The sequence below is a fragment of the Sitodiplosis mosellana genome, unplaced genomic scaffold (assembly GCF_009176505.1).
Source record: "Sitodiplosis mosellana isolate CC-2019 unplaced genomic scaffold, AAFC_SMos_1.0 Smas_scaffold_6117, whole genome shotgun sequence".
Lineage (NCBI taxonomy): Eukaryota > Metazoa > Arthropoda > Insecta > Diptera > Cecidomyiidae > Sitodiplosis > Sitodiplosis mosellana.
The window spans coordinates 114,200-141,494 of record NW_022601358.1 but is presented as its reverse complement, the minus strand read 5'-3'; the positions used below and the strand labels follow the sequence as shown (position 1 = coordinate 141,494).

Below are 27,295 nucleotides of genomic sequence, written 5' to 3'. Positions count from 1 at the left end.
CATTTCAAATTTCTTCGAATCCCGAAGTGCGTGTGTTTCAATGTCGCTCGCTTTGAGTTCGTTTAGGTGTGTTTCAAATAGTTAGATGCAGAATTTGGTTTTTTATCATCTCTTTTTTCAACCGGCTATAGTTTTGATTGATGAATCTTACGCTTATTTTAGTTCAAATGTGCTGTCCTCGGCAAACTTCTTCCAAATTAATGAATCTGTTGAAAAAATACGCAGCTTCAATTGGATTTATTATTGGCTTTTTACAAGTCTTACCATGACGAGATGAACTTTTTACTGTGTTACTCGAGACCGAACAAAATATGCAGTCGAAATTGGTCAACTTTACTCTATCCTATCTTATTACTGAGCGAGATAATTCCGTTGGAATGAAAAAAATGCAAAAAACTCAATTCGGTGTAATGAAATTTATTTGGCTGATATTGAAATTTTTGAATTAAATAACTGAATAGAAACAATAGGTTTCGTTTTTTATTACACCTACAAGTTGTAATTTGTAGGTGTAATAAAAAATTGTAATTACAATGGACATTTAATATGTACAATTTGACATGGACATAGAGATGGAGAGCTCAATAGCGAACTGCTCCAAAGCAGTCATTGGCTGTGTAATTACCATTCTTCGACCATGGATTGGATTTTTTTGATAAGTCTTTTACAACCGTATTTGGAGAACAGTCCCTGGTATGACATGTAGTTTTCCACGATGTAACTGAAAAATAAAAATTGATGCATATATTTGTTCTTAGATGAATGAAGTCACTCATCACAGCCGACAGCCGTGAATCGAAATCTGTCAATAGCAATTCTCGCTTCCATGAAAAATATGAATATAAAAATCCGTTTCATATGGATTAGATTTCAATCAATCTCACCTTACATCCTCTTCTTTGGGTTCTCGATTTAGTTTTCGAAATTCAGCTTGAACACAGCCGGCGACGTGACGTCGTTCCAAAGGTAGAAATGGTAGAAAATGATCGATAAAACCAGATGTGACGATTCGTTTCAGTCCATCTTCGGTATTTTGTGCGGATACTTCAAAAATATGTTCAAAATCTTGTACTTTGGTTTGTTCGTGTGGCGTTCCCTGAGCTATCTTTTGGTCGAGTGTGTTTGCAATTTCATCACCTCCCACATTTGATAAGAAAATTACAATGGCTTGACGAAAATCTTTGCTAACAGTTTGGCTTGGATCATCTAATATGGATGCAATTCTATTGTAAATTATCGGACGCATCTTATCAACTTCATCAAAAATGAATATTGATGGGTCACATGATTGAGTCTCCGTTTGGAAGTCTTTCACCAGTTGTGCCTATGAACAGAAAACAGTTAGGTTTTGCATTACTCGAAAAAGGATGGAAAAAAATAACTTACGCTGTATCTATCCACTTCATTGTCATATGGAAAGTCCGCGCGACCGTGATACATGTGCACTTTTTCGCTATTTTTACCTTCTTTATAAAAATGCTTTACAATCAAATCGACAACATAATTTTTGCCCGTGCCCATGGTACCGTGGAAACTCATAACTAATGGCTTTTTTGACCGTTCTAGATTCTCAAGATGATTTCGAAGGGCCGGTATTAGTGTATCAATTACAATATGTTGACCAAACATATGTCTTTTCAGATCTGATTTGAGTCCATCGATGACATATGCCACGCATTCTGGACTGCATAATCCATCGTAACTGCAATTTGTAGATTAAAATACCAAATTGGATGATACATTAAATCTCTGATTAACTGCAATTGTTCATTGACAACTTTATTACAAGAATCATGGGTGTAAAACTTGGTTAATGTTTAAATTGTTTGCAAAATTAGGCGTTAATCACACAAAAATACCAAACCAGAAGATACAAGCGCATTTATTGGTTCTTCTCATTTATTCAGTTTAGATCGAATGCGTGAAATTTTGTAAATAAAACTAAAAGCATTTGTGTTTCTTATGCAATAGAGACAATTAGTTTAATATTTTTTTTCATTAGTGCCAAAAAAAAAAAATTACAATCGACATGTTTTATGTACAATTCGACTAAACAATAAAAAAAGAGAGCTCAACATTGAACTATTCCCTAACTATTAGTGATTACCACTCTTCGACCATCGCTTGAACTTTTTTGTTCAGTCTTTTGCACCCGTATTTGGAGAACAGTCCCTGGTATGACACGTAGTTTTCCACGATGTAACTGAAAAACAAAAAATCAGACAACATTAATATTTTTGGATTAAAAATAGGGCTTCACCTGACTTGTGAAGGCTCACAAAAATTGAAAACAAGCCAATTAAAACAATTCTCAATGGGTTTCATAGTAGGTTTTTCCTATATATATATCTCACCTGACATCCTCATCTTTCGGTTTTTGTTTTATTTTCTGAAATTCAGCTCGAACACAGCTTGCGATGTGTCGTCGTTCCAAAGGCAAAAATGGTAGAAAATGGTCAATGAGACCGGATTTGATCATGCTGGCACTTTTTAGTCCACCCTCAACGTTGTATGCGGCCATTTCGGCGATGTATTCAAAATCTTGTATTTTCGTTTGTTCTCGAAATGTTCCTTTGGACATGATGCCGTTTAGTGCGTTCGCAATTTCATCACCTCCGGCATTTGTGAGGAAAATGAAAATGGCCTGACGAAAATCAGTACCACCGACATGGTTATGGTAGTCGAGTATTGATGCAATTGACTCAAAAACACCCGCCGGCATCTTTTCAACTTCATCAAACACGAAAATTGAGCGCTTGCATTTCCGAACCGCTTCTTCAATTTCTATTATTAGACGGACCTGTGACAGAATGACATCAAATGAAATTAGAATTGAACAAGTTGGAATTAATTTTGTTAGCATTTTTTTATATCAATATAAATGAATTAACGAATTTAGTTTTACTATCAAAAATTTCCATTTTGAGTGAATTTTGACGGATGAACAAACACCCGTCAATTTAAAAAAAAAACATTGAACAATTCTGAATCATTGAAATTCGTCCATTCAGAATGGATCATTCTCGAAACATTGGACAATTTTCAACAAAAATAATTTATTTGAGGATTTTCTTCTTAGTATTTTATCCAAAAAACGTTCAAAACTTGAACAAAAAAAACTTTCCACTTACACGATATAATTCCACTTCAGCGGCGATTGGGAAATCTCTGCGAGCATAATACTTATGCACGTACTTGCTGTCTTCACCATATTTATAAAAATGTTCGACAATGAGATCGGTGACATGATTCTTGCCGGTGCCCATAGTCCCGTGGAAGCTCATCACAAGTGGTTTTTCCGACGATTCAAGATTTTTAACATGAGCACGAAGTGCTGGAATCAGTGTGGTATTTACAATGTGTTGTCCAAATAATCTCTTCTGTAAATCGGCTTTCAATCCTTCAATATCATAAGTTATGTATTTTGGCGTGCAGCATTCATAATAGCTACACGGATCGACAGAATCGCGAATTTTATCTCGCCTATCCTTTCCACCGTCACTTTTACCAAACAACCAATATCCAGCACCTAAAAAAAACCAATTGATTTTTTATCAAGTCCAAACAAAAAAAAACACCAATAAAAAAATATATATGATGTCATTAACTCACCTACTACTGCTGCACCGATGGTCATGGTCACTAGTTCTATGCTATGGACAACATTGATTAAAAATAAACTGAATACTAAAAGTTGTACAACTAAATGGAAATGCATTTTTCGCTGGCAGATATTTTCAACTCGATCTTAACGGCAAATAAATGCATTAAAATGTGATAAAAATTTTGTTAAAAGAAACTGATGACGGCGGCATTCAAGACGTAAAACTCATGTCAATCTGAAATACACAGACACACTGAGCATGTCTCACAGATGTCAAACACACGAACAGTCAAAACAACTTCGGTTGCCCGATGCGGGCGCTCACCAAGTTTCGCATCTGTCAAACTGACAATTCTTATATGAAGACGACCGAATTCTGATGGAATGATTGCGATTGTGTGTGTATATGTAAAAAGATGCATTGGTTGAGTCATTTCAGTATTAAACGTTGTACTGTGAAGCAGTGAAAATTTTTTAGTGGATTTTTTTAATGAAACTTTTTGATAGAAAAACGGAATTAAATCGGAAAATTTTTGTGAATTTTTTTAGTTAAGTGTAAAAAAGGCAAATTTTATGCACAATATCCAGTGAACATCGTGTGCAATTTGCCTTTTTTACCGTATGAACATTTTTTGAAGAAAATAAGAAGAAGAAGAAGAAGCAGGATGGGCGATTCACTTGAGAACACCGACACGTCGGTCGAAACGCAAAATGTTGCGATCGTCGATTACGGTGAATTTGCCAATTATATTCGCAAAGCGGCCACCATTCTATTGCCCGAAGAAGATGCCACCGCACCCGCCTTAAATGCCGTTCTTGAAGACAAAGTCAATCAGGATTGCATTAAAAAATTTCTCTCCGACCCACAAATACAAGCGCTATACATTCAACGTACTTGCTCGAAAGGTAAGCCAAGCGTCGCTTTTGTGTGCCACTTTTTTTTACTGCTCGCTATACGTGTGTGCTAGTGGTTTTAATACATACGCAAATACATCAGATGTTTTATATCATGGAAGTTTTCGGTCTTTGGCATTGGAAATATATTGGAACGACTTTTTTGTCGGCTTTTATCTCGTTATTCGTTTGTTTGAATACAAACATGTGTATGGCGCTGTATACATCGCCGACTGATTTGTTGGTGTTTTTTTTTTGCTTGAACCGATGATGTGATGATGTCAGTGCGAATACATCTTTTCGCAAGAGTGATATTTGTTGTTGGATTTTTAATTATGCGGTACTTTGTCATCGATGCACGTTTTTTCGACTAACGGAAATTCACAATTGGATTTGGTTGAATTTTTATTTGGAGTTTTTTTTTTCACTTTCGTCGTTTTCAATCTTTTTCACCGTTTTTTTTTTCGTTTTCATTCTTTTTCACGATTTTTTGTTCAATCTTTTTTGTTTAATTTCATGAACGTCTTAATTAAAATGACATATGCGATTTTTTTTATTTGATGGAAACATTTTTTTGTTTTAGAAAAAGATTATTTTCACTTTTTCATCGCTTTCAGGTTTTTTCTTCATTACTTTGTCTTTCTATGTTGAAATTTAATTCTTTTTTTTCTTAAACTCTTCTTACAAGTTCGTTCTTTGATTTTTTTCTTGTTCTCCACCGTTAAGAAATCATTCAATTTTCGGCGTTTTCGCAAATGTTCGCACGTCTACATTTTCTGCTATTTTACGCAAAGATGGAGAAATTCTGGGCAATATTCCGAGTCGATGAAAAAGTATTTTCCTTTTTTATCAATTCGCTGATCGTCATTTTTGGCCATTTGTAACATAAGCGTTGGACATTTTTCAGTTTTTTCTCAATATTTTTTTTAATATTTCAACTTTTTTACCCTTCCTAATAAAATTATGTTCCTGAATTGAAAATTTCCCAATTAAATTATGTTCCTTATATTGAAAAATAGAAAGAAAATAAGGAAACAACGGCTTTTTTAACCAAAAATTACCACAAGATAACAAAAAATATCAAACAAATGAATAATTTAAAAAATTTCTAAAAAAATCCCATTCAATCCTGTATTCCAGACGATGAAAATGACCAAGCAACCGAGGGAGAGGAGGAAAAAGGTTCGATCAGCTATTGCATAAGTAATGATGTACAATTCACAAATTCGCGTGCTGCATCATTGGTATGCATCAAGCGTGGTGCTGTAATTGAAGCGGATAAATCGATCCATACTCAATTGCGATTGATAAATTTCTCGGAGGGTTCACCATATGAAACGTTGCACTCATACATAAGCAAATCGTTGGCTCCATACTTCAAAAGTTATGTAAAAGAGTCTGGTCGTGGTGATGATGGTGATAAAATGGCTCCTTCGGTAGAGAAGAAGATGGCTGAGCTTGAGATGGGTTTGCTTCATTTGCAGCAGAACATCGATATCCCAGAAATCAATTTACCAATCAATCCAGTGGTGTTGCAGACCATAAAAGCGTGTGGTGATGAAAGCCGCAAGGCAAAGGTCATTGATTTCGGTGACAAAGTCGAAGATTCAACATTTTTGAATACTTTACAAAACGGCGTGAACCGTTGGATAAAGGAAATTCAAAAGGTGACTAAATTGGATCGTGATCCATCGTCTGGAACGGCAATGCAAGAGATTTCATTTTGGTTGAACTTGGAGCGTGCATTGCATCGCATTCAAGAGAAGCGTGAATCACCCGAGGTCGCATTGACTCTTGACATTCTCAAACACGGTAAACGTTTCCATGCAACTGTGTCATTTGATACGGATACCGGACTGAAGCAAGCTCTAGCAATGGTTGCCGATTACAATCCATTGATGAAAGACTTCCCAATCAATGACCTACTCTCCGCCACTGAATTAGAGAAGATTCGATCGGCCGTTCAATCGATCTTTACTCATTTGCGTAAAATGCGCAGCACCAAGTATCCCATTCAACGTGCACTCCGATTGATCGAAGCCATTTCACGGGACTTGAGCCAACAACTGTTGAAAGTACTCGGTACACGTCGTTTGATGCACATTCCATTCGACGAATTCGAACGTGTGATGAATCAATGCTTTGAAATATTCGGCTGCTGGGACGATGAATACGATAAACTGCAACAATTGTTGCGCGATTTGGTGAAGAAAAAGCGTGATGAACATATTAAATCCGTTTGGCGTGTAACGCCCAATCACAAGAAGTTGCAGCTACGCATGGAGGAGATGCGCAAATTCCGTCGCCAACATGAACAATTGCGTACGGTTATTTTGAGAGTACTGAGACCAATGAGCAAACCAGCTATTCAAGGTGAGGAAGGAGGATTTTTTCCTCCTATAGAATTAAAGAATAAACTTTATTAAATTGTGACTCTTCATTTTCCACAGATGACTCAGCAGAGGTTAAACAACCATACAGCCTTGAAGCGGCCGATGCTAACGCCATCGAAGAAGTGAATTTGGCATATGAGAATGTCAAAGAAGTTGAATGCTTAGACATTTCCAAGGAAGGTTGCGATGCATGGGACGCAGCTGTTAAGCGTTATGATGAACGTATTGGTGAGTTTATGGGTTACATTCCTTGATTCCATTTTGGAATCGATGTTGACTGCTAGTTCTTCCCACAGAATACGTTTTTTTCGATTTCTTTGAATATTTTCTAATTTTTCAAAACTTTTTTTTCATTTTTTTCACTTCTTTCTCAAGAAAAATCCATTGCTAAAAATCCTTTCAATTTTTCCACAGATCGTGTCGAAGCTCGTATCACCGCTCATTTGCGTGATCAACTCGGAACGGCCAAGAATGCCAATGAAATGTTTCGTATCTTCTCGCGTTTCAACGCATTGTTTGTGCGTCCGCACATTCGTGGTGCTATTCGTGAGTATCAAACGCAGTTGATTCAGCGTGTAAAAGATGACATCGAAGCTTTGCATGAGAAATTCAAGGTTCAATACCCGCAAAGCAAGAGCTGTCGCTTGTCTGTAGTTCGTGATTTGCCACCGGTGGCTGGAAGCATTATTTGGATTCGCCAAATTGATAATCAGCTCACGACTTATTTGAAACGCGTTGAAGATGTGTTGGGCAAAGGTTGGGAGTCACACATTGAAGGTCAAAAATTGAAAGCTGACGGTGATAGCTTCCGTGCTAAATTGCAAACTGGCGAAGTGTTCCAGGATTGGGCACGTAAAGTTCAAGAACGTAACTTTGGATTCAATGGTGGTCGTATTTTTGCCATTGATTCAGCAAGATCACGCACTGGCCGTGGCAACGTTCTCAAGCTAAAAGTTAATTTCCTACCGGAAATCATTACGCTGTACAAAGAAGTGCGGAATTTGAGAAATTTGGGATTCAGGTAAAGATTTTCGAATAACAGAACATTTATTATGGGATAAAAATTAGGATAAAAGTGCAATGAATGAAGAAGTTTTTCAACAAGAATTTCTAAACAGTGGACAACTGTTTCATTTCTTCAATGTTTATTCCGTTAAAAGGACCATATTTTTAATGATTCTGTTTCCATTTTTTCTATAGAATTCCATTGGCAATCGTTAACAAAGCACATCAAGCCAATCAAACGTATCCATTTGCGGTATCGCTTATCGAGAGTGTACGAGCCTATGAACGAACTTTGGAAAAGGTAACCTTTCTGTCTTTCTATTCTTTCGTGTCTATCAATAATTGTTTGTGGCTTTTTATTGAATTTCCTTTCCGCTTGCTTTTTACTCGATCTGATTGTATTGGCTGTGTTTTGACAAAGTATTTTGAGTTCCATTTATATTTTCGCTTATTTTACATTTTGGCATTAAAACAAAATTCCACCCCTTCAAAAAATTTCGCATCCGCTTCCATACATCGTTTTGACCATTTCGTTGTCCAATTGTCACTATTACGTATTTTAAGACATCGATTGTTTGCTAGCAAAACGAAACAAAAGAAAAACAACATCATCTTTCTTTTTTCATGCAGCTATTTAATAGGAATATAGCACATGCAAATCCGAATTCTGTATTCAAGGTAGCCAAAAAAAAAAAAGACTAACATCATTCAACAACCACACACCAAAAAGCCAATTTTCGTTGTAGTTTGATTTAGTGACTGTTGAAAGTGTGAACAGAAGAGTCAATATTTTCGTAATAATAACATTTTTGGATGTTCTTGTGTTTAGATCGAAGAGAAGGCTTCAATTGTGCCTTTGGTCGCTGGTCTCCGAAAGGATGTGCAGACATTGATTTCAGAAGGTGTCGGTTTGGTCTGGGAAAGCTACAAGCTCGTTCAATACGTGCAACGTTTCTCTGAATGCGTCATTCAGTTCCAAGAAAAGGTGAGTTTTGATTTAGTTTTAATGATAGAGGGAACAAATACGTTCTTGATTGAAAATCATATTTTCAATTTCCAAATGAATTTTTACTGATTTTCCGGTAATTTTTTTCATTCTCTCCCGCAGGTCGAAGATTTATTGGTTGTCGAAGAACAATTAGACGTTGATGTCCGTTCGATTGAAACATGTCCGTACAGTGCAGCTACTTTCGCTGATATTTTATCAAAGATCCAGCATGCTGTTGATGATTTGTCGTTGCGTCAGTACTCGAATTTACATGTTTGGGTAGCCCGTTTGGATGAAGAAGTTGAGAAAAAGTTGGCATCTCGTCTGCAAGCCGGTATTAGCGCGTGGACTGAAGCACTCACTGGCACCAAGAAAGATTTCTCCATGGACACCGATGCCCCGACTGCACCAAGAATCGCTCCTGGTGGCGATCCCAAGATTCAACACGCCGTTCATGAGATTCGTATCACCAATCAGCAAATGTACTTGTATCCATCCATTGAAGAGGCACGATTCCAAATCACGCAACAATTGTTCGCTTGGGAAGCCATTGTCACATCACAAACTCGTCTACAGAGCTCGAGGTAATATTTTTGAAATTATAACAGAAAAAGACGGAGAACAAATTTTTTAAATCTATATTTTTTCTTAATTAGATACAATGTCGGTTTGGACAAGCCAGTACTTCAAACGTATCGTACATTGCTTACAAAACTCCCAGAAGGTTCTCGGCCACTTGAAAGTGCGTACGAAGCAATCGAAACAAAAGTATCGGAAGTTCGTAACTATGTCGATGAATGGTTGCGTTATCAAAGCTTGTGGGATCTTCAAGCTGACATTTTGTACGGCCGCTTGGGTGATGACATTAATTTGTGGATCAAGTGCTTGAATGACATCAAGTAAGAGAACTTTTTATTGAATGACTTTTTTTCTTTTCTTTTTTTGGTTTTTCCATCCATTTTTCCTATTTCTTCAGTACGATTAAATCTGATCATTCCCTAGATTTTTTTTTCATCATTTTTTTTCAAATTTTCCTCTTTACCTACTTTTTTTTAATTCTATAATTTAGTAATTTTGAGCAAATAATAATAAATTTTTTATTTGAAATAAAAAAAATACTAATAAAGATCCCAACAATTAAATTGTCCGTAGGAAATCTCGTACAACATTTGATACATCAGACACTCGTCGTGCATACGGTCCGATTGTCATCGACTATGCAAAGGTGCAAGCAAAGGTCACATTGAAATACGATTCATGGCACAAGGAAGCATTGAGCAAATTCGGAACACTTTTGGGCAATGAAATGCAATCGTTCCACTCCAAAGTGTCGAAATCTCGCAGCGACTTGGAAATGCAAAGCATTGGTGAATTTTTTGTACCCAATTTTTATCATGTTGCTTTTATTTCATGCCATTTTTTATTCTTCATCATTCATTCTTTGTTTTGTATGTTGTTTGATTGATTTTTTATATGTTTTGAATCAAAACTGATGTGTTTTTTATGATTTTATTACCTATTTTCGTTTTGTACTACATTGTATTGATTTTTCAGAGGAAACAAATTTATTCATAACTACGATAGATCAGAAAATACTCGAAAATTTAATAATCTTTTAATTAAACAGTGTGTTATATTCTATTTGTGTATCTGATTTCTCAGTTTGTTTCATCAAAATTTTTATTTACAGTTGCATGTTTCATTTGGATTCATCATTTTTTTTCGAATTTGCAGTCGCATTTGATGTTTCATTTCGACTTATCATTGCAAAACTAACGACAAACTCTTTTCCAAAAAATCCATTTACAGAAGCTGCCAGTACATCCGATGCCGTTGGTTTCATCACCTATGTGCAATCGTTGAAAAAAGAGCGTTTGGCTTGGGAGAAGCAAGTGTCTGTATTCCAAGAAGCCGAGCAAATTTTGCAGCGTCAACGTTTCCAATTCCCAAACAATTGGTTGCATGTCGATAACATCGAAGGTGAATGGTCTGCATTCAACGAAATCATCAAGCGTAAAGATTCGGCTATTCAAACTCAAGTGGCAAGTTTGCAAGCGAAAATTGTTGCTGAAGATAAGGCAGTTGAGACTCGTACAGTTGATTTTCTCAATGATTGGGAGCACAACAAGCCAATCGGTGGCAAAACTCGTCCAGACGAAGCCTTACAACAGTTGCAGCTATTCGAGAGTAAATTCTCGCGTTTGAAGGAAGAGCGTGACAATGTGGCCAAGGCAAAAGAAGCTCTGGAATTACAAGAGTCTGCCGTGCCAAACAACAGTTCCGAACGAATGTCAGTTGTATTGGAGGAACTCCAAGATTTGCGCGGTGTTTGGGGTGAGTTGTCAAAGATTTGGACACAAATCGATGAAACTCGTGAGAAACCATGGCTTTCTGTTCAACCACGTAAATTGCGTCAAGCACTTGAAGCAATGATGAGCCAACTCAAAGAGCTGCCAGCTCGATTGCGAATGTACGAAAGCTACGAGTACGTGAAGAAATTGATACAGAGTTACATCAAAGTGAATATGTTGATCGTTGAGTTGAAGTCGGATGCTTTGAAAGAGCGCCATTGGAAACAATTGATGAAACAACTTCGCGTGAACTGGGTTCTGTCCGAATTAACCTTAGGTCAAGTGTGGGATGTCAATTTGCTAAAAAATGAAAGCATCGTCAAAGACATCATTCTAGTGGCACAAGGTGAAATGGCGTTGGAAGAATTCTTGAAACAAGTTCGTGAATCATGGTCGAACTATGAACTGGATTTGATCAACTATCAAAATAAATGCCGCATCATTCGAGGCTGGGACGATTTGTTTAACAAGGTTAAGGAACATATTAACTCAGTGGCCGCTATGAAATTGTCACCGTACTATAAGGTGTTTGAAGAAGAAGCACTCACGTGGGAAGAGAAATTGAATCGTATTAACGCATTGTTCGATGTCTGGATTGATGTGCAACGTCGTTGGGTCTATTTGGAAGGTATCTTCTCGGGCAGTGCCGATATTAAAACATTGCTTCCCGTCGAAACACAACGTTTTAACAGCATGAGCACCGAATTTTTGTCACTCATGAAAAAGGTCGCTAAATCACCAAAAGGTTCGATTTCTTTTCTTGTTCTTTTACTATTTTAAAAATGCTATTAAAATCGATCAAAAACCCTGTCAAAAACAATTCGCTAAAAGTTAGTTATTCAATGTTTGCTTCCAATTTCAGTGATGGACGTCTTGAACATCCCTTCGGTGCAACGACAACTTGAGAGGTAAGAAGATGAAAGTGGAAAAAAATCTGTTTAAAAAATCAAATCCAGTTGCTAATCTTCCATTCCACTCCCTCTTTCAGATTGGCCGATTTATTGGGCAAGATCCAAAAGGCACTTGGTGAATACTTGGAGCGTGAACGAACATCATTCCCTCGCTTCTACTTCGTTGGTGACGAAGATTTGTTGGAAATCATTGGTAACAGCAAGAATGTGGCTCGTTTGCAGAAGCACTTCAAGAAGATGTTTGCCGGTGTGGCAACGATCATTTTGAACGAAGACAATAACATCGTATTGGGTGTTGCATCTCGCGAAGGTGAAGAAGTGCAATTTATACGACCTGTATCAATAGTCGAACATCCAAAGATCAATGAATGGTTGACTTTGGTCGAAAAAGAGATGCGTTTCAGTTTGGCTTCATACTTGGCACAAGCCGTGCAGGACATTAAACAATTCAAAGAAGGCGATATTGATCATGAAAAGTATATGGAATGGTGTGATAAATACCAAGCCCAAATTGTGGTGTTGGCCGCACAGATTTTATGGTCCGAAGATGTTGAAACAGCACTTCAACAAGGCGGCGATGTTGCACCAAACAAAAATCCACTTCATCGCGTTTTGGCCACCGTTGAGAAGACATTGACCGTTCTGGCTGATTCGGTGTTGCAAGAACAACCACCGCTTCGACGACGCAAATTGGAACATTTGGTACGATTTATTTTACTCTTCAAAAGTTGAATTTGAATCGAATTAATCGAATGATCAGACATTGAATTCGCATTGAATTTTCGTTGGATTCGTGTTAAATTCAATTGGATTACTCAATCGTTCTGGTTAATTTTGATGAAATTTTTTATTATATTGACTCATTTTTGTTTTTTTTTTATTAATTTTTATTATCTTTTCTTTCGCCCCGCTGCAGATCAACGAATTCGTGCACAAACGTACAGTGACTCGTCGTTTGTTGGCCAACAATGTGACCAACAACAAATCGTTTGAATGGCTCTGCGAGATGCGATTCTATTTCGATCCTCGTCAAAGTGAAGTTTTGCAACAGTTGACCATTCACATGGCAAATGCTCGATTCTTCTATGGCTTTGAATATCTTGGTGTACAAGATCGATTGGTTCAAACACCATTGACTGATCGTTGTTACTTGACAATGACACAAGCACTTGAATCACGTTTGGGTGGTTCGCCATTCGGTCCGGCTGGTACAGGTAAAACTGAATCAGTCAAAGCTCTCGGTCATCAATTGGGTCGATTTGTACTCGTCTTCAACTGCGATGAAACATTCGATTTCCAAGCTATGGGCCGTATTTTTGTTGGTTTGTGCCAAGTCGGCGCTTGGGGTTGCTTCGATGGTAAGTATTTGCTATTACTTTTTCTTGCACTTTCTTGCTTCTCTCATAATCTTCACTCAATCAATTCGAAATAATATTCATAACGTCGAATATTAAATAGGGCAAAATTTTCATAGAACAAGAGAATATCTGCCCTCAAGACGGACATTTTTCTGAATACTAATCACTCTCCTTCATTTCTCAAACAGAATTCAATCGTTTGGAAGAGCGTATGTTGTCAGCTGTTTCACAGCAAATTCAAACCATTCAAGAAGCGCTCAAACAACATCAAGATAACAACAAAGACACTCAGAGTTTGACCGTTGAATTGGTTGGCAAACAGGTCCGTGTATCGACCGATATGGCCATTTTCATCACAATGAATCCTGGTTATGCTGGCAGAAGCAATTTGCCAGACAATTTAAAGAAATTGTTCCGTTCATTGGCCATGACAACTCCAGATCGTCAGCTCATTGCCGAAGTCATGTTGTTCAGCCAAGGTTTCCGAACCGCCGAGAAATTGGCCTGCAAAATTGTTCCATTCTTCAAATTGTGCGATGAACAACTTTCGAACCAATCTCACTACGATTTTGGGTTGCGTGCCTTGAAATCGGTGCTAGTTTCGGCCGGTAATGTTAAACGTGATCGCATCATGAGAATCAAGGTTAGTACTTGCAAGCATGAATTGGAATCTGTATTACATTTTATCCATTGCACCATTTAATCATTTCCATTCATTCCCCCAGGAAACCAAGCGGAACCAAGGTGAAACCAACATTGATGAGGCGTACATCGCTGAAAATCTGCCCGAACAAGAGATTCTCATTCAATCGGTGTGCGAAACTTTGGTGCCTAAATTGGTTGCTGAAGATATTCCACTTTTGTTCTCTCTGTTGAGCGATGTATTCCCGAATGTGAGCTACACTCGTGCCGAAATGACCGGACTCAAAGAAGAGATTCGCAAAGTTTGCGCCGAAGAATATTTGGTGTGCGGTGAAGGTGACGAACAAGGCACCCACTGGACGGAGAAGGTAAAAAATTGATTTTTATTGCCTAATTGATTTATTTCTATGGGGCATTCAGACTTTCATCAAAATTTTTCCTCATAAATTCTATTCAGAAATGAATAGTTCTATTCTATTTTCCATTCGAATGGACATTTTTGGCAATTTTTTCAATATAGCGAAGGCCAGCTAGTTTAGAAATATTTTTTGGAAATAAATTTTTTATTAGAATATTTTTTAATCCATCAAAATTAGTTCGACAAACTGAGTTGAGGCAAAGAAAAACATTTTTGGAATTATCAACCAAATTCTTTTCATACTAAACATTCTTTACTAATACCAAAATTCTTCTTTAAAAAACATATCTATTGAAACAAGAGTATTTATCTGCCCTCAAAATTTCGCTTTTGATAGAAAATTTAACAAAATCGCTTCAACATTTGACATAAACACATTATTTTAACCCTCTAATGCATACAACCGCCTCTAGACGGGCAAAACTTATACGCATGTAGAACGTAAACCGTACATCGGATCACATTGCTTTAAAGAGAATTTTTATTTGCCAATGTTTTCTCTTTTCTTTTTGTCTTTGGCAATATTTGTCTATGTAGTGTGATTGTAAAGTTATAAACGAAAATGTGTGCAAAAACAAAAATTTGATAAAATAAATTATTCGAACTCCAAATTAGACACATTTTTGACACTTTCAAACAATGGATTTGATTCTTCTCTGATTTATGTCAATCGCATTTCCTGACTCAATGATGAGAAATCCAGGATTATGAATATTTTTTAAATTATCTATGGCCAAAAATCAACCAAGTACCAGTACTCCCAGCCCTGAGAAAAATTAATGCATTAGAGGGTTAATAAAAAAAATTATTCATTTAAAAAATAATTCATATTTAAAAAAAATGTAACAAACTTTTAACATTCATGCTTATAATTTTGATCACACACACATTTGCACGCTAACAAATCCATTGATTAGGCATTTGGAGAAACATGGGTGTCCAAAGTAAGTTTTCTCACCACTCTTACTAACCGATTTATTACTGTTTGCGTTTTTTTTTAAATCAATTATAAAGATGAATTGAATAAAAAGAGCCAGTTTTTGGCGGTGTTTTGCAGAGACATTTTTTTTGTAGCAGTTGACTTTTTGTTTTTTATTCAAATCTCGACATTTGGGTTTGGAATACAAAATTTTATTCAATACAAAATTTTAACAAATCATTTTTTTTTCGAAAACATTTTTGATTTTTTCTCCGATTTAAATAATAAATCAATGTATTTTTTTCCATTTTCGTTTGAACAAAAAATTCATAGGATTCTTTTCAGTTTTTGAAATTTTACGAAGAAAAAAATTTTTTGGTGGAAAAACCTAGAATAATTTTATTCTAAACATTTTTAAATGTTTTGGTCTCAAACAAAATTCTAATAATAATACTTTTTCGTACATGCCTACTGTGGGCGTAGGATTATTTGGATTCTCAATCGAGTCGTTTTTTGGGTTTATATAAACGAATTGACCTCATCCGTTATTAATCGTTATTACTTCATTTCTTCATTCATAATTTTTCTTCCTCACTCTGTGAGGAAACCTCAACTTTGCATGTTACAATGTCATCAAACCAATCTTCCCGTTTAATTTCTAATCAAGTTCTCGCTTCTTTCATCTCTAGGTATTGCAATTGTACCAAATATCCAACTTGAACCATGGTTTGATGATGGTTGGTCCGTCGGGATCAGGAAAGAGTACGGCATGGCGTGTGTTGCTAAAAGCATTAGAACGTTTTGAAGGTATTGAAGGAGTGGCACATGTCATTGATCCAAAAGCCATATCAAAAGAAGCTCTTTATGGTGTTCTCGATCCGAATACTCGAGAATGGACAGATGGTTTGTTTACGCACGTGCTGCGAAAGATCATCGACAATGTACGTGGTGAGATCAACAAGCGTCAATGGATTATTTTCGATGGTGATGTCGATCCCGAATGGGTAGAAAATTTGAACTCCGTTCTTGATGACAACAAATTGCTTACGCTACCGAATGGTGAACGTTTGTCATTGCCGCCGAATGTGCGTGTCATGTTCGAAGTGCAAGATTTAAGATTTGCCACATTGGCCACGGTCTCTCGTTGTGGTATGGTTTGGTTCTCGGAAGATGTTCTCTCCACCGAAATGATCTTTGAAAATTACTTGGCTCGTTTGCGTAACATCCCATTGGAAGATGCCGATGAAGATTTTATTGCTACGAACAACAAAACTGGCGGAAAGGAAGATGAAGTGTCACCGTGTATTTCGGTAATTTTTTTTTCATTCAAAATATTTTGTTTGAATTTATTTCGATTCGGAAGCATTGAATTGACTCGAAAATAAACACTTTTCTAGACTCAACGTGAAATCGCCGCATTGTTCCAACCATACTTTGGTTCTGATGGCTTGGTGGTGCGTTGCTTGGAATATTCCATGAACCAAGAGCACATCATGGACTTTACCCGTTTACGAGCACTCAGCTCACTGTTTTCAATGCTCAACAAATTCACTCGCAACGTTCTCAATTATAATCAACAACATTCTGATTTCCCAATTTCAACCGATCAACTGGAGCAATACATTCAGAAGGGATTGATTTACTCAGTCTTGTGGTCATTTGCTGGCGATGCAAAATTGAAGATTCGCAGCGATTTGGGAGATTTTATTCGCAGCGTTACAACTATCGCTCTGCCAAACAACACAGGTGCACCAATCATCGACTACGAAGTTAATATGTCCGGTGAATGGGTACCATGGTCGAATAAAGTGCCAGTTATTGAAGTCGAAACACACAAAGTCGCCGCTCCAGATGTGGTCGTACCAACACTTGATACTGTGCGTCATGAGTCGTTGCTTTACACTTGGCTGGCTGAACATAAGCCATTGGGTAAGGATTTCGGATTTATTTGAAATTCAGATTGGAAAGTGCTACAATTTTGTTAGGTTTTTTCTTGTTTTTTCCCCTGACAACAGTCCGAAGAACCTCTAACATAACCCATATTTGACTCACATTACATGAGGGTTATTGTCAGTTAATAAGAAAACCACGTTTAATTCAAAGTCTATCTATAAATTTATAACAAAATCATTCCTCTTCAGTTCTCTGCGGTCCACCTGGTTCCGGAAAAACGATGACTCTCTTCTCGGCATTGCGTGCTTTGCCCGATATGGAAGTGGTCGGTTTGAATTTCTCATCGGCTACCACACCCGAACTTCTTTTGAAAACATTCGACCATTACTGTGAATACCGTAAGACACCGAATGGCGTCGTCTTGGCTCCAGTGCAAATCGGAAAATGGCTCGTACTGTTCTGCGATGAAATTAATTTGCCCGATATGGACAGCTACGGAACACAACGTGTTATTTCATTCTTGCGCCAATTGGTCGAGCACAAAGGATTCTATCGTGCCAGCGATCAAGCTTGGGTCAGTTTGGAACGTATTCAATTTGTTGGTGCTTGTAATCCACCGACAGGTAAGATTTTTATTCAATTTTTACTTTGGGAAGAAAAAAAAATCTCCCATGAGTGAAAAAAAAACCTCTCTAACAATCGACCTTTCCCCTCGTTAGATCCTGGTCGTAAGGCATTAAGTCACCGTTTCTTGCGCCATGTGCCAGTAATTTACGTCGATTACCCTGGCGAAACATCACTGAAGCAAATTTACGGTACATTCTCACGTGCAATGTTACGTTTGATGCCGGCTCTGCGCGGTTACGCCGAACCGTTGACCAATGCCATGGTTGAATTCTATCTGATTTCTCAAGACCGTTTCACACAAGACATGCAACCGCACTACGTGTACTCACCTCGTGAAATGACTCGATGGGTGCGTGGTATTTGCGAAGCAATTCGACCTTTAGACAGCTTGCCTGTTGAAGGCCTTGTTCGACTTTGGGCGCATGAAGCTTTACGGTTGTTCCAAGATCGTTTAGTTGACGATACAGAACGTCGTTGGACCAATGAGAACATTGACGTTGTAGCAACCAAACACTTCCCAAGTGTTGCCTGCGACAAAGCACTCGCACGACCAATTTTGTACAGCAACTGGTTGTCAAAGGATTATGTGCCAGTTAAGCGTGATGAATTGAGAGACTATGTTCGGGCTCGATTGAAAATCTTCTACGAAGAAGAATTGGATGTGCCGCTCGTTTTGTTCGATGAAGTTCTTGAACATGTGCTACGTATCGATCGTATCTTCCGTCAACCACAGGGTCACTTGCTGTTGATTGGTGTGTCTGGCGCCGGTAAAACTACGTTGTCACGTTTTGTTGCATGGATGAATGGACTTTCGATCTTCCAGATTAAGGTGAGTTTGGTTCATTTGATGCAAATGGATTTTCAAACTCAACTATGAGACTAAACGCCATTTCGTCCTTTTTTTACAGGTTCACAACAAATACACCAGCGAAGATTTCGACGAAGATCTACGATCAGTTTTACGTCGTTCCGGTTGCAAAGGCGAAAAGATTGCCTTCATTTTGGATGAATCGAATGTGTTGGATTCTGGATTTTTGGAACGAATGAACACACTTTTGGCCAACGGTGAAGTGCCTGGTTTGTTTGAAGGTGATGAATACGCCGCTTTGATGACACAGTGCAAAGAAGGTGCTCAACGAGATGGGCTTATGTTAGACTCAAGCGATGAACTCTACAAATGGTTCACACAACAAGTCATGTCTAACTTGCACGTTGTCTTCACAATGAATCCATCTGAAAATGGCTTGAAAGATCGTGCCTCAACTTCACCCGCTTTGTTCAATCGTTGCGTGTTGAATTGGTTCGGAGATTGGTCGGATTCGGCGTTGTTCCAAGTTGGACGTGAGTTCACCATTCGTGTTGATCTCGAAAAACCACAATGGAAATCACCCGATTTCTTCCCCGTTTGCAATCCATTGCTACCATCAACACCGTCACATCGTGATGCGGTTATTAATGCATGTGTTTATGTGCATCAAACGCTTCACAAGGCAAACGCTCGTCTAGCGAAACGAGGTGGCCGCACTATGGCTATTACACCAAGGTAAATTTACCTTTTTCTATGGAAATTTTCTTTGGGAATTTGGTTTCGGAGCCAAATTGAACCGAGGATCTCTTTGAAAATATCTCTTTAAAAGAGAATACAATTGAAAAAAAAGGAGGAAAAATCGTGAAAAAAAGGAAAACTTGAATCTAATTCTCTTCATTTATTTCCAGACACTACCTTGACTTTATCCATCACTTTGTGAAATTGTACTCAGAGAAACGAAGCGATTTGGAAGAGCAGCAATTGCATTTGAATGTTGGTCTCAACAAAATTGCCGAAACAGTGGAGCAAGTTGAAGAGATGCAAAAATCATTGGCTGTAAAATCGCAAGAGTTGCAGGCCAAGAATGAGGCTGCCAACGCAAAATTGAAGCAAATGTTCAAGGATCAACAAGAAGCTGAAAAGAAGAAGGTTCAATCACAAGATATCTCAATCAAATTAGCCGATCAAACGGTGAAAATTGAAGAGAAGCGCAAGTTTGTCATGGCCGATTTGGCATTGGTCGAACCGGCTGTGCTCGATGCCCAACAAGGTAATGTGGTTGTTAACCCATCTCAAGCAAATTATTTTAGATTTTTGTCTATCCCCTTTGAAAAATCCAAATATTCACGATGACGAAATAATCAAGTATCAATTTTTGTACATTGAATTTTGTCCATTGTTTGCCCTTGGTCCGTTCGATGTAGCTGTGAGTGGTATAAAAAAGAAGCAGTTGTCCGAGGTCAGATCGATGGCAAATCCACCAGCCATCGTAAAATTGGCCTTAGAATCGATTTGTTTGCTGCTCAACGCTACCGATGACAACGACACCATTCCCGATTGGAGAACCATTCGGTCCATTCTCAATAAAGACAGTTTCATTCCGTCAATTATTAACTTCGACACCGCATCTATCACGTATGCTACACAAACGGATCGATCGTTTTTTTTTTCGACTTAAATTTTTTGATACACTTTTTTTTGCTAATGCTCGTCTGCCTTTTATTGTTGTTCAATTCGTCTAATTTTGCTCAATTTTTTTAAATGTAAATGTTATTAATCTCATTTAATCATCGTACAAAAGGAAAACGTATAACGAATGAAACTACCCCAATCAGTAACTCTTGGTCTGGAACGCTCTTAATGTTGTCAATAATTTGTTATTATCTCTTTCTCTCCTTCATCATCCCCTTTATCTCTTGTCACTAATCGGATTACTTAACCCAAGTCAAAATGTCAAATTAATCAATCTAAAAAATTTAAAAAAAAAAATCTAAATGTTGTTAACCAAAAAAAAAACTTAACCAATTTAATCTATAAATTTCTATAGCGGTAAAATCGATACGGAAACAGCATCTCGTCGAAGTACGATCAATGGCAAATCCGCCAGCCATTGTCAAATTGGCATTAGAATCAATTTGTTTGCTACTGGGTGAAAATGCATCCGATTGGAAATCCATTCGCGCCGTCATTATGCGAGAAAATTTCATTAATTCCATTGTCACATTCAGTACCGAAGACATTACGTAAGCATTTCGAAACAAACGATCTTCTTTTTCTGTTGGTTTGAATTCTCGTGTAGTTTGCGTGGTTTTTTTTTTTGAAAATTACGATATTGGCTCTTTCTCAACTCATTGATTGCAATTTGACGATGCAATCATATGGGCGTAGGTTTTATTTTGTGGCGTGTGTGTGAGTAGCTTTAGTTTAGATCGGTGATTTTGATTTTTTCGTTGCATTCTTTTCGGTTTGTAGAAATAGAGAAATTACGATCATTTGGTTTTTCGGTTTTAATTTATTCTTTTCGCTTTTTACTTCGAAAATATTGAAAAATTATTTGAAATTGATTTTCAACGAAATTTCCACTTTTTAAATTAACTGCGATATTTTTTCAACGACATTTTCGGGTTTGAGTTAATCTAAAAATCTTTGTTTTATATGAAAAAAATATTTCAACCATCCTCTCACGTTATCGATGGCTGTTTTTCTTATTTTACCATTTAAAAGAAATTATAATACTTTCCAGATTAACTTTGACTTGAATTCTATCAATTTTATGCTTCAACATTTATTTATTGCATCATTTTAAATCTTGAAAAATTTAATTGTTCTGTATATGTTGCTTGCTTTTTATTTTAACATGAATAATTTAGATTAGTAATTTTGTTTGAATAATTTTTTTTCTTCTAAATAATTGGGGTGTTGAATGAGGTTTTGCATCTAAACAATTCTAAAATTGATTTTTTCAAAAATAATAACTTTAATAACAAAAATCACTTTTTATTATCAAAAAAAATTATCTAAAAAATAACTATTCAACACCCTAAATATGTTTACCGTACTGATCAATACTACTTTACTACTAATTTTTTCTGTGACAATTTTCAAATTGCTAAATTTTTTTCTCCTTTTTCACATTTTTTGCCAAAATGAAGTGACGATGTACGTGATAAGATGAAGACTCGCTACTTGAGCAACCCAGAATACAACTTTGAGAAAGTCAATCGTGCCAGTATGGCCTGTGGTCCCATGGTTAAATGGGCTATCGCTCAGGTAAATATGTCTTGCTTTTGGAGTATATTGAAAAAAAATAAACAACAGTAAGAATCATAGAGCTCGACTTCTATTAGACTTAGAATAAAATTGAAGGTTAAATTCGTGTGGAATTAATTCATATATCTTTTTTGTTTGAATAAAATCGAGAAAACTTTATCTGTTTGTTAGGAAAATTTTGTACTTAAAAAAAGGACTGAAATTTTCAGTCTGAAAACAGTCTAAAAAAAAGTGAAAAAACAATATAAAATTCTTCTTGAAAATTCCAGATTGAATATGCCGATATGTTGAAACGTGTTGAACCGTTGCGTGATGAATTGCAGTCGTTGGAAGATCAAGCAGCATTGAACATGAAGAATGCCCAAGACACCAAGGAATTGATTGCTCAATTAGAGCAAAGTATTGCTGCCTACAAAGAAGAATATGCGCAATTGATCTCACAAGCGCAAGCGATCAAAACGGATTTGGAGAATGTTCAAGCCAAGGTCGATCGTTCAATTGCCTTGTTGAAGAGTTTGAACATCGAGCGTGAGCGATGGGAGGCAACAAGTGAAACATTCCGTTCACAAATGTCGACCATCGTTGGAGATGTGTTGTTGTCGGCTGCTTTCATTGCTTATGGTAAATTGATTGAATGGAATTTTTGCATTAGAATAAAGGCTATTAAACTATTCATCACTCTAAAGAGATATGGGTACGGTGTTAACTGTGCAAATAACTTGTTTACTAAGTTTTTTGTGCCGACATTAAGAAATGAAGTAAAAAGAAATGTCTCGTCACGTCAAAATTAAAATGAATAAGCTAATCCCTCCATTATCCGTTTCCAGGTGGTTACTTCGATCAACACTACCGAAGCAGTTTGTTCTCGACCTGGTGTCAGCATTTACAAGCGGCTCACATTCAATATCGTCCCGATATTGCTCGAACCGAATACTTGTCGAATCCAGATGAGCGACTACGTTGGCAAGCCAATGCATTGCCAACTGATGATTTGTGCACAGAGAATGCAATTATGTTGAAACGTTTCAATCGTTATCCACTTATCATCGATCCCTCAGGTAATTTAGATTAGTAATTTTGTTTGAATAAATTTTTTTCTTCTAAATAATTGGGGTGTTGAATGAGGTTTTGCATCTGAACAATTCTAAAATTGATTTTTTTCAAAAATAATAACTTTAATAACAAAAATCTTTAATAACACTTATCATCGATCCGTCAGGTCAAGCGACTGAGTTCATTTTGAATGAATATGCCGGCAAAAAGATCACCAAAACGAGTTTCTTAGACGATTCGTTCCGCAAGAATCTGGAATCAGCATTGCGATTTGGTAATCCATTGTTGGTACAAGATGTCGAAAACTACGATCCAATTTTGAATCCGGTGCTGAATCGAGAATTGCGTCGAACTGGCGGTCGTGTTTTGATCACACTCGGTGACCAAGACATCGATTTGTCGCCATCATTCTCGATTTTCTTGTCGACTCGAGATCCAACCGTTGAATTCGACCCATCCATTTGCTCTCGTGTTACATTCGTTAACTTTACGGTGACACGCAGCTCGTTGCAGAGCCAGTGCTTGAACCAAGTTCTGAAAGCCGAACGACCAGACATCGACGAGAAACGATCCGATCTACTAAAATTGCAAGGCGAATTCCATTTGCGACTTCGTCAATTGGAAAAGCAACTGTTGCAAGCGCTCAACGATGCCAAGGTAAGGATTGAAATTTAATTCAACCCAAAATCCTACAAACTTATGCATTTTTTCTCTCCCCAGGGTAAAATCCTTGATGACGACTCGGTGATTACAACGTTGGAGACGTTGAAGAAAGAAGCGGCCGACATTGGCCAAAAAGTCGAAGAGACTGACAAGGTTATTGCTGAAATTGAAACCGTTTCGCATCAATATTTGCCACTATCAACGGCTTGCAGTAACATTTATTTCACAATGGATTCGCTCAACCAAATCCACTTCTTGTACCAATATTCGTTGCGAATGTTTTTGGACATATTCAGTACGGTGTTGTCGCGAGACAATCCAGCACTCAGTGGCAAAACGGACTATGGTCAACGTTTGAAAATCATCACAACCGATCTCTTCTCCGTTGTATACGATCGCATCGCTCGTGGAATGTTACATGCGGATCGCTTGAGCTTTGCCATTCTTCTCTGTCGCATTCATTTGAAAGGAACATCCGAGCAAAATCTCGATGCTGAATTTAATTTCTTCTTGCGTAGTCGTGAGGGTATCGTGTCGAATCAACAGCACATCGATGGATTTACGTATGAGCAAGTCGACGGTGCAAATCGTTTGGCTATTCGATTGCCAATCTTCAAGAAAATCATTGAGAAGATCAAGTCGATGCCAGAATTTTTGGCTTGGCTCAATCAAAGTTCACCAGAACAAAATGTACCCCAGTTATGGGATGAATCAAAAGCCTTGTCACCCATTACTGCCGCCATGCATCAGCTGCTATTGATCCAAGCATTCCGACCGGATCGTGTGATTGCCGCCGGCCAATTGTTCGTTTCAACCGTTTTGGGTGAAGAATTCATGCCGTTGGCCGAAAAAGAATTGGACTTTGCTGCATGTGTCGAGAAACAATTGACATCAAACACACCAGCACTGTTGTGTTCGGTACCAGGTTTCGACGCATCTGGTCGTGTTGATGATTTAGCCGCTGAATTGAATAAGCAAATTTCAGCGATTGCCATCGGTTCGGCTGAAGGTTTCCATCAAGCCGAACGTGTTATCAATCAAGCATGCAAGTCTGGAAAATGGGTACTTTTGAAGAACGTTCACTTGGCACCACAGTGGCTCATTCAATTGGAAAAGAAATTGCATTCATTGCAACCACATGCCGCGTTCCGTTTGTTCTTGACCATGGAAATCAGTCCACGTGTTCCAGTCAATCTATTGAGAGCTGGACGCATCTTTGTCTACGAACCACCTCCAGGTATCCGTGCCAATTTGTTGCGCACCTTCTCAACAGTGCCAATAGCCCGTATGATGAAACCACCATCTGAACGAGCTCGTTTGTACTTCTTATTGGCTTGGTTCCATGCAATCATTCAAGAACGGTTGCGTTATGTACCGTTGGGTTGGGCCAAGAAATACGAATTCAATGAATCCGATCTGCGTGTTGCTATCGATACGCTCGACACATGGATCGATCAAACGGCCATGAACCGAGCCAATTTGCCACCCGAGAAAATCCCATGGGATGCCATCGTCACACTATTGTCACAAAGTATTTATGGTGGTAAAATCGATAACGATTTCGATCAACGTTTGCTTGCATCATTCTTGAGCAAATTATTCACGGCGCACAGTTTTGAAACTGATTTTGCTTTAGTTGGCAATGTTGATGGTCAACGAAATATTACAATGCCCGACGGTACACGTCGCGATCATTTCATGAAATGGATTGAAAATCTGTCGGATCGCCAAACACCGTCATGGCTTGGTCTACCGAATAATGCTGAAAAGGTGCTGTTGACAACACACGGAACCGATTTGGTTAGCAAATTGCTGAAGATGCAACAATTGGAAGATGATGATGAACTAGCCTACAATCCAGATGAAGGTGTCGTTGATGCATCACTTCAAAATATCCAAGAAGACGGTCGACCATCGTGGATGAAAACACTGCATAATAGCGCCAGTGCATGGCTGGATTTACTTCCGAAATCATTGCCAACACTTAAGCGGACCGTTGAAAATATTAAAGATCCATTGTATCGGTACTTTGAACGTGAGGTTACTTCGGGCGCTAAGCTATTGATCACGGTCATTAGCGATATGCAAGACGTGGTTTTGATTTGCCAAGGCGAAAAGAAACAGACCAATCATCATCGTACTATGCTGTCGGAGCTGGTTAAGGGCATCATTCCAAGTGGATGGCGAAAATATACCGTACCAGCAGGATGCACCGTCATTCAATGGGTCACCGATTTCAGCAATCGTATCAAGCAATTGCAAAAGGTGTCGGAATTGGTATCACAAGCTGGTGCCAAGGAATTACAAGTAAGTTTAAATCCACATATCTTATCAACATCTCAATTCGTATCAAATTTCAATTCAATTGACAATTAATCATATTTCTTTTTCCAGGGTTTCCCAGTTTGGTTGGGTGGTCTGTTGAATCCAGAAGCCTACATCACAGCAACACGTCAATGTGTTGCTCAAGCCAATAGTTGGTCACTTGAAGAGCTTGCTCTCGATGTAACCATCACCGAAGGTGGCAGCGGTGGCAACCAGAAAGACAGCTGCTTCGGTGTCACTGGACTGAAATTACAAGGAGCCACGTGCAAAACCAATCAATTGCTATTGAACACAGCTATTATGACCGATTTGCCGTTGACACTTCTGAAATGGGTCAAGTAAGTAGATTGAGATGAGAAAAAAAAACCCTCTTTTTGTGCACAAAAAAAAACATCAATTTTATACCAAATTTTGAAATTGTTCACTAATTGCAATTTGTCTCTTTTTTCTCAAAGGGTTGGTTCATCGGAACATCGCACTGGTAAATTGAATTTGCCGGTCTACTTGAACTCAACACGAGCCGAGCTTCTATTCACCGTCGATTTGGCTGTTGCTTCCGGACAAAGTCCACACAGCTTTTACGAGCGTGGTGTCGCTGTGCTTACTTCAACAGCATTAAACTAATTTCATTAATTGCATTAAAATAACCAATTGAAAAATATAAAGAAAATAAATTGAAAAAAGCTTGAAAAATACGAAAAAGTAAAAAAAAAAAAACTTGAAAAATTGGAAAAATTGAAGAAAAAAAAATCGAATCTAACCAATTTTAGTAAAATTTTGCACGCATAAATTGATAGCTACATCTACATGATTATAATCAACTATTATATTAAATAATTCAATCAAATCAATCAGATTGATTCAATCTTATTTATTGCTTGAATAAAAAAAACACAAAATATAATCAAATTTATTATGAAACAATGTGTGTTTTAATACCTTGAAAAATTGGAATTTAATTTATTATTTGGATTTTTCAGAACATTTCTTCGTATACAAAGTTTGAATTGATGGATCTTTAGTTAGATTATGATCCACAGTGGGGCGCAGCTCGCTACTGAGAACTATAGACTCAACGTATTAACATCGTCCCATCAGTCTACTCAGTTGCGGTGTTCTTTTACGATATTTCTTGCTCTTCTCTATTCTGGTCTTTACCTCTTTACCATTTCT

At 37.6% G+C, this 27,295-nt stretch overlaps 2 protein-coding genes across 5 annotated transcripts; one reads left to right on the top strand and one right to left on the bottom strand.

The window, feature by feature from the left end:
- Positions 1-401: 401 nt before the first annotated feature.
- On the bottom strand, positions 402-3,860 carry LOC129573845 (uncharacterized). The gene is made up of 7 exons (XM_055454974.1): positions 3,613-3,860; positions 3,132-3,529; positions 2,355-2,800; positions 2,108-2,203; positions 1,387-1,702; positions 885-1,324; positions 402-721 (listed from the first exon to the last, which is right to left on the bottom strand). Exons 1-7 carry the CDS (start codon positions 3,716-3,718, stop codon positions 622-624), a joined length of 1,902 nt encoding a protein of 633 aa, XP_055310949.1. The 5' UTR covers positions 3,719-3,860; the 3' UTR covers positions 402-621.
- Positions 3,861-3,980: 120 nt separating this feature from the next.
- On the top strand, positions 3,981-27,043 carry LOC129573844 (dynein heavy chain, cytoplasmic). Of its 4 annotated transcripts, none has more exons than XM_055454971.1 (30): positions 3,981-4,510; positions 5,639-6,871; positions 6,949-7,119; positions 7,306-7,912; positions 8,092-8,197; positions 8,726-8,881; positions 9,005-9,468; positions 9,541-9,783; positions 10,037-10,251; positions 10,694-11,980; positions 12,098-12,143; positions 12,224-12,848; positions 13,063-13,504; positions 13,693-14,147; positions 14,230-14,514; positions 15,482-15,508; positions 16,173-16,793; positions 16,881-17,412; positions 17,625-17,999; positions 18,096-18,832; positions 18,912-19,546; positions 19,720-20,081; positions 20,859-21,054; positions 21,964-22,081; positions 22,351-22,702; positions 22,909-23,139; positions 23,301-23,791; positions 23,855-26,104; positions 26,192-26,460; positions 26,578-27,043. In XM_055454971.1, exons 1-30 carry the CDS (start codon positions 4,270-4,272, stop codon positions 26,744-26,746), a joined length of 13,941 nt encoding a protein of 4,646 aa, XP_055310946.1. In that variant the 5' UTR covers positions 3,981-4,269; the 3' UTR covers positions 26,747-27,043. The 4 variants fall into 4 exon arrangements, with proteins under 4 accessions (XP_055310946.1, XP_055310944.1, XP_055310948.1 ...); XM_055454969.1 differs by lacking the exon at positions 20,859-21,054 and adding an exon at positions 20,236-20,446; XM_055454973.1 differs by lacking the exon at positions 15,482-15,508.
- Positions 27,044-27,295: the final 252 nt, after the last annotated feature.

Excerpts from the sequence above, each read along its gene's own strand:
- LOC129573845 (XM_055454974.1), bottom strand. The coding sequence starts at position 3,718 with ATGCATTTCCATTTAGTTGTACAACTTTTAGTATTCAGTTTATTTTTA. Across the intron at positions 1,325-1,386 it reads ATGAAGTGGATAGATACAGC|GCACAACTGGTGAAAGACTT; the intron begins GTAAGTTATTTT and ends TTCTGTTCATAG. Across the intron at positions 722-884 it reads CCCAAAGAAGAGGATGTAAG|TTACATCGTGGAAAACTACA; the intron begins GTGAGATTGATT and ends TTTATTTTTCAG.
- LOC129573844 (XM_055454969.1), top strand. The coding sequence starts at position 4,270 with ATGGGCGATTCACTTGAGAACACCGACACGTCGGTCGAAACGCAAAAT. Across the intron at positions 7,913-8,091 it reads TTGAGAAATTTGGGATTCAG|AATTCCATTGGCAATCGTTA; the intron begins GTAAAGATTTTC and ends TTTTTTCTATAG. Across the intron at positions 8,198-8,725 it reads ATGAACGAACTTTGGAAAAG|ATCGAAGAGAAGGCTTCAAT; the intron begins GTAACCTTTCTG and ends TCTTGTGTTTAG.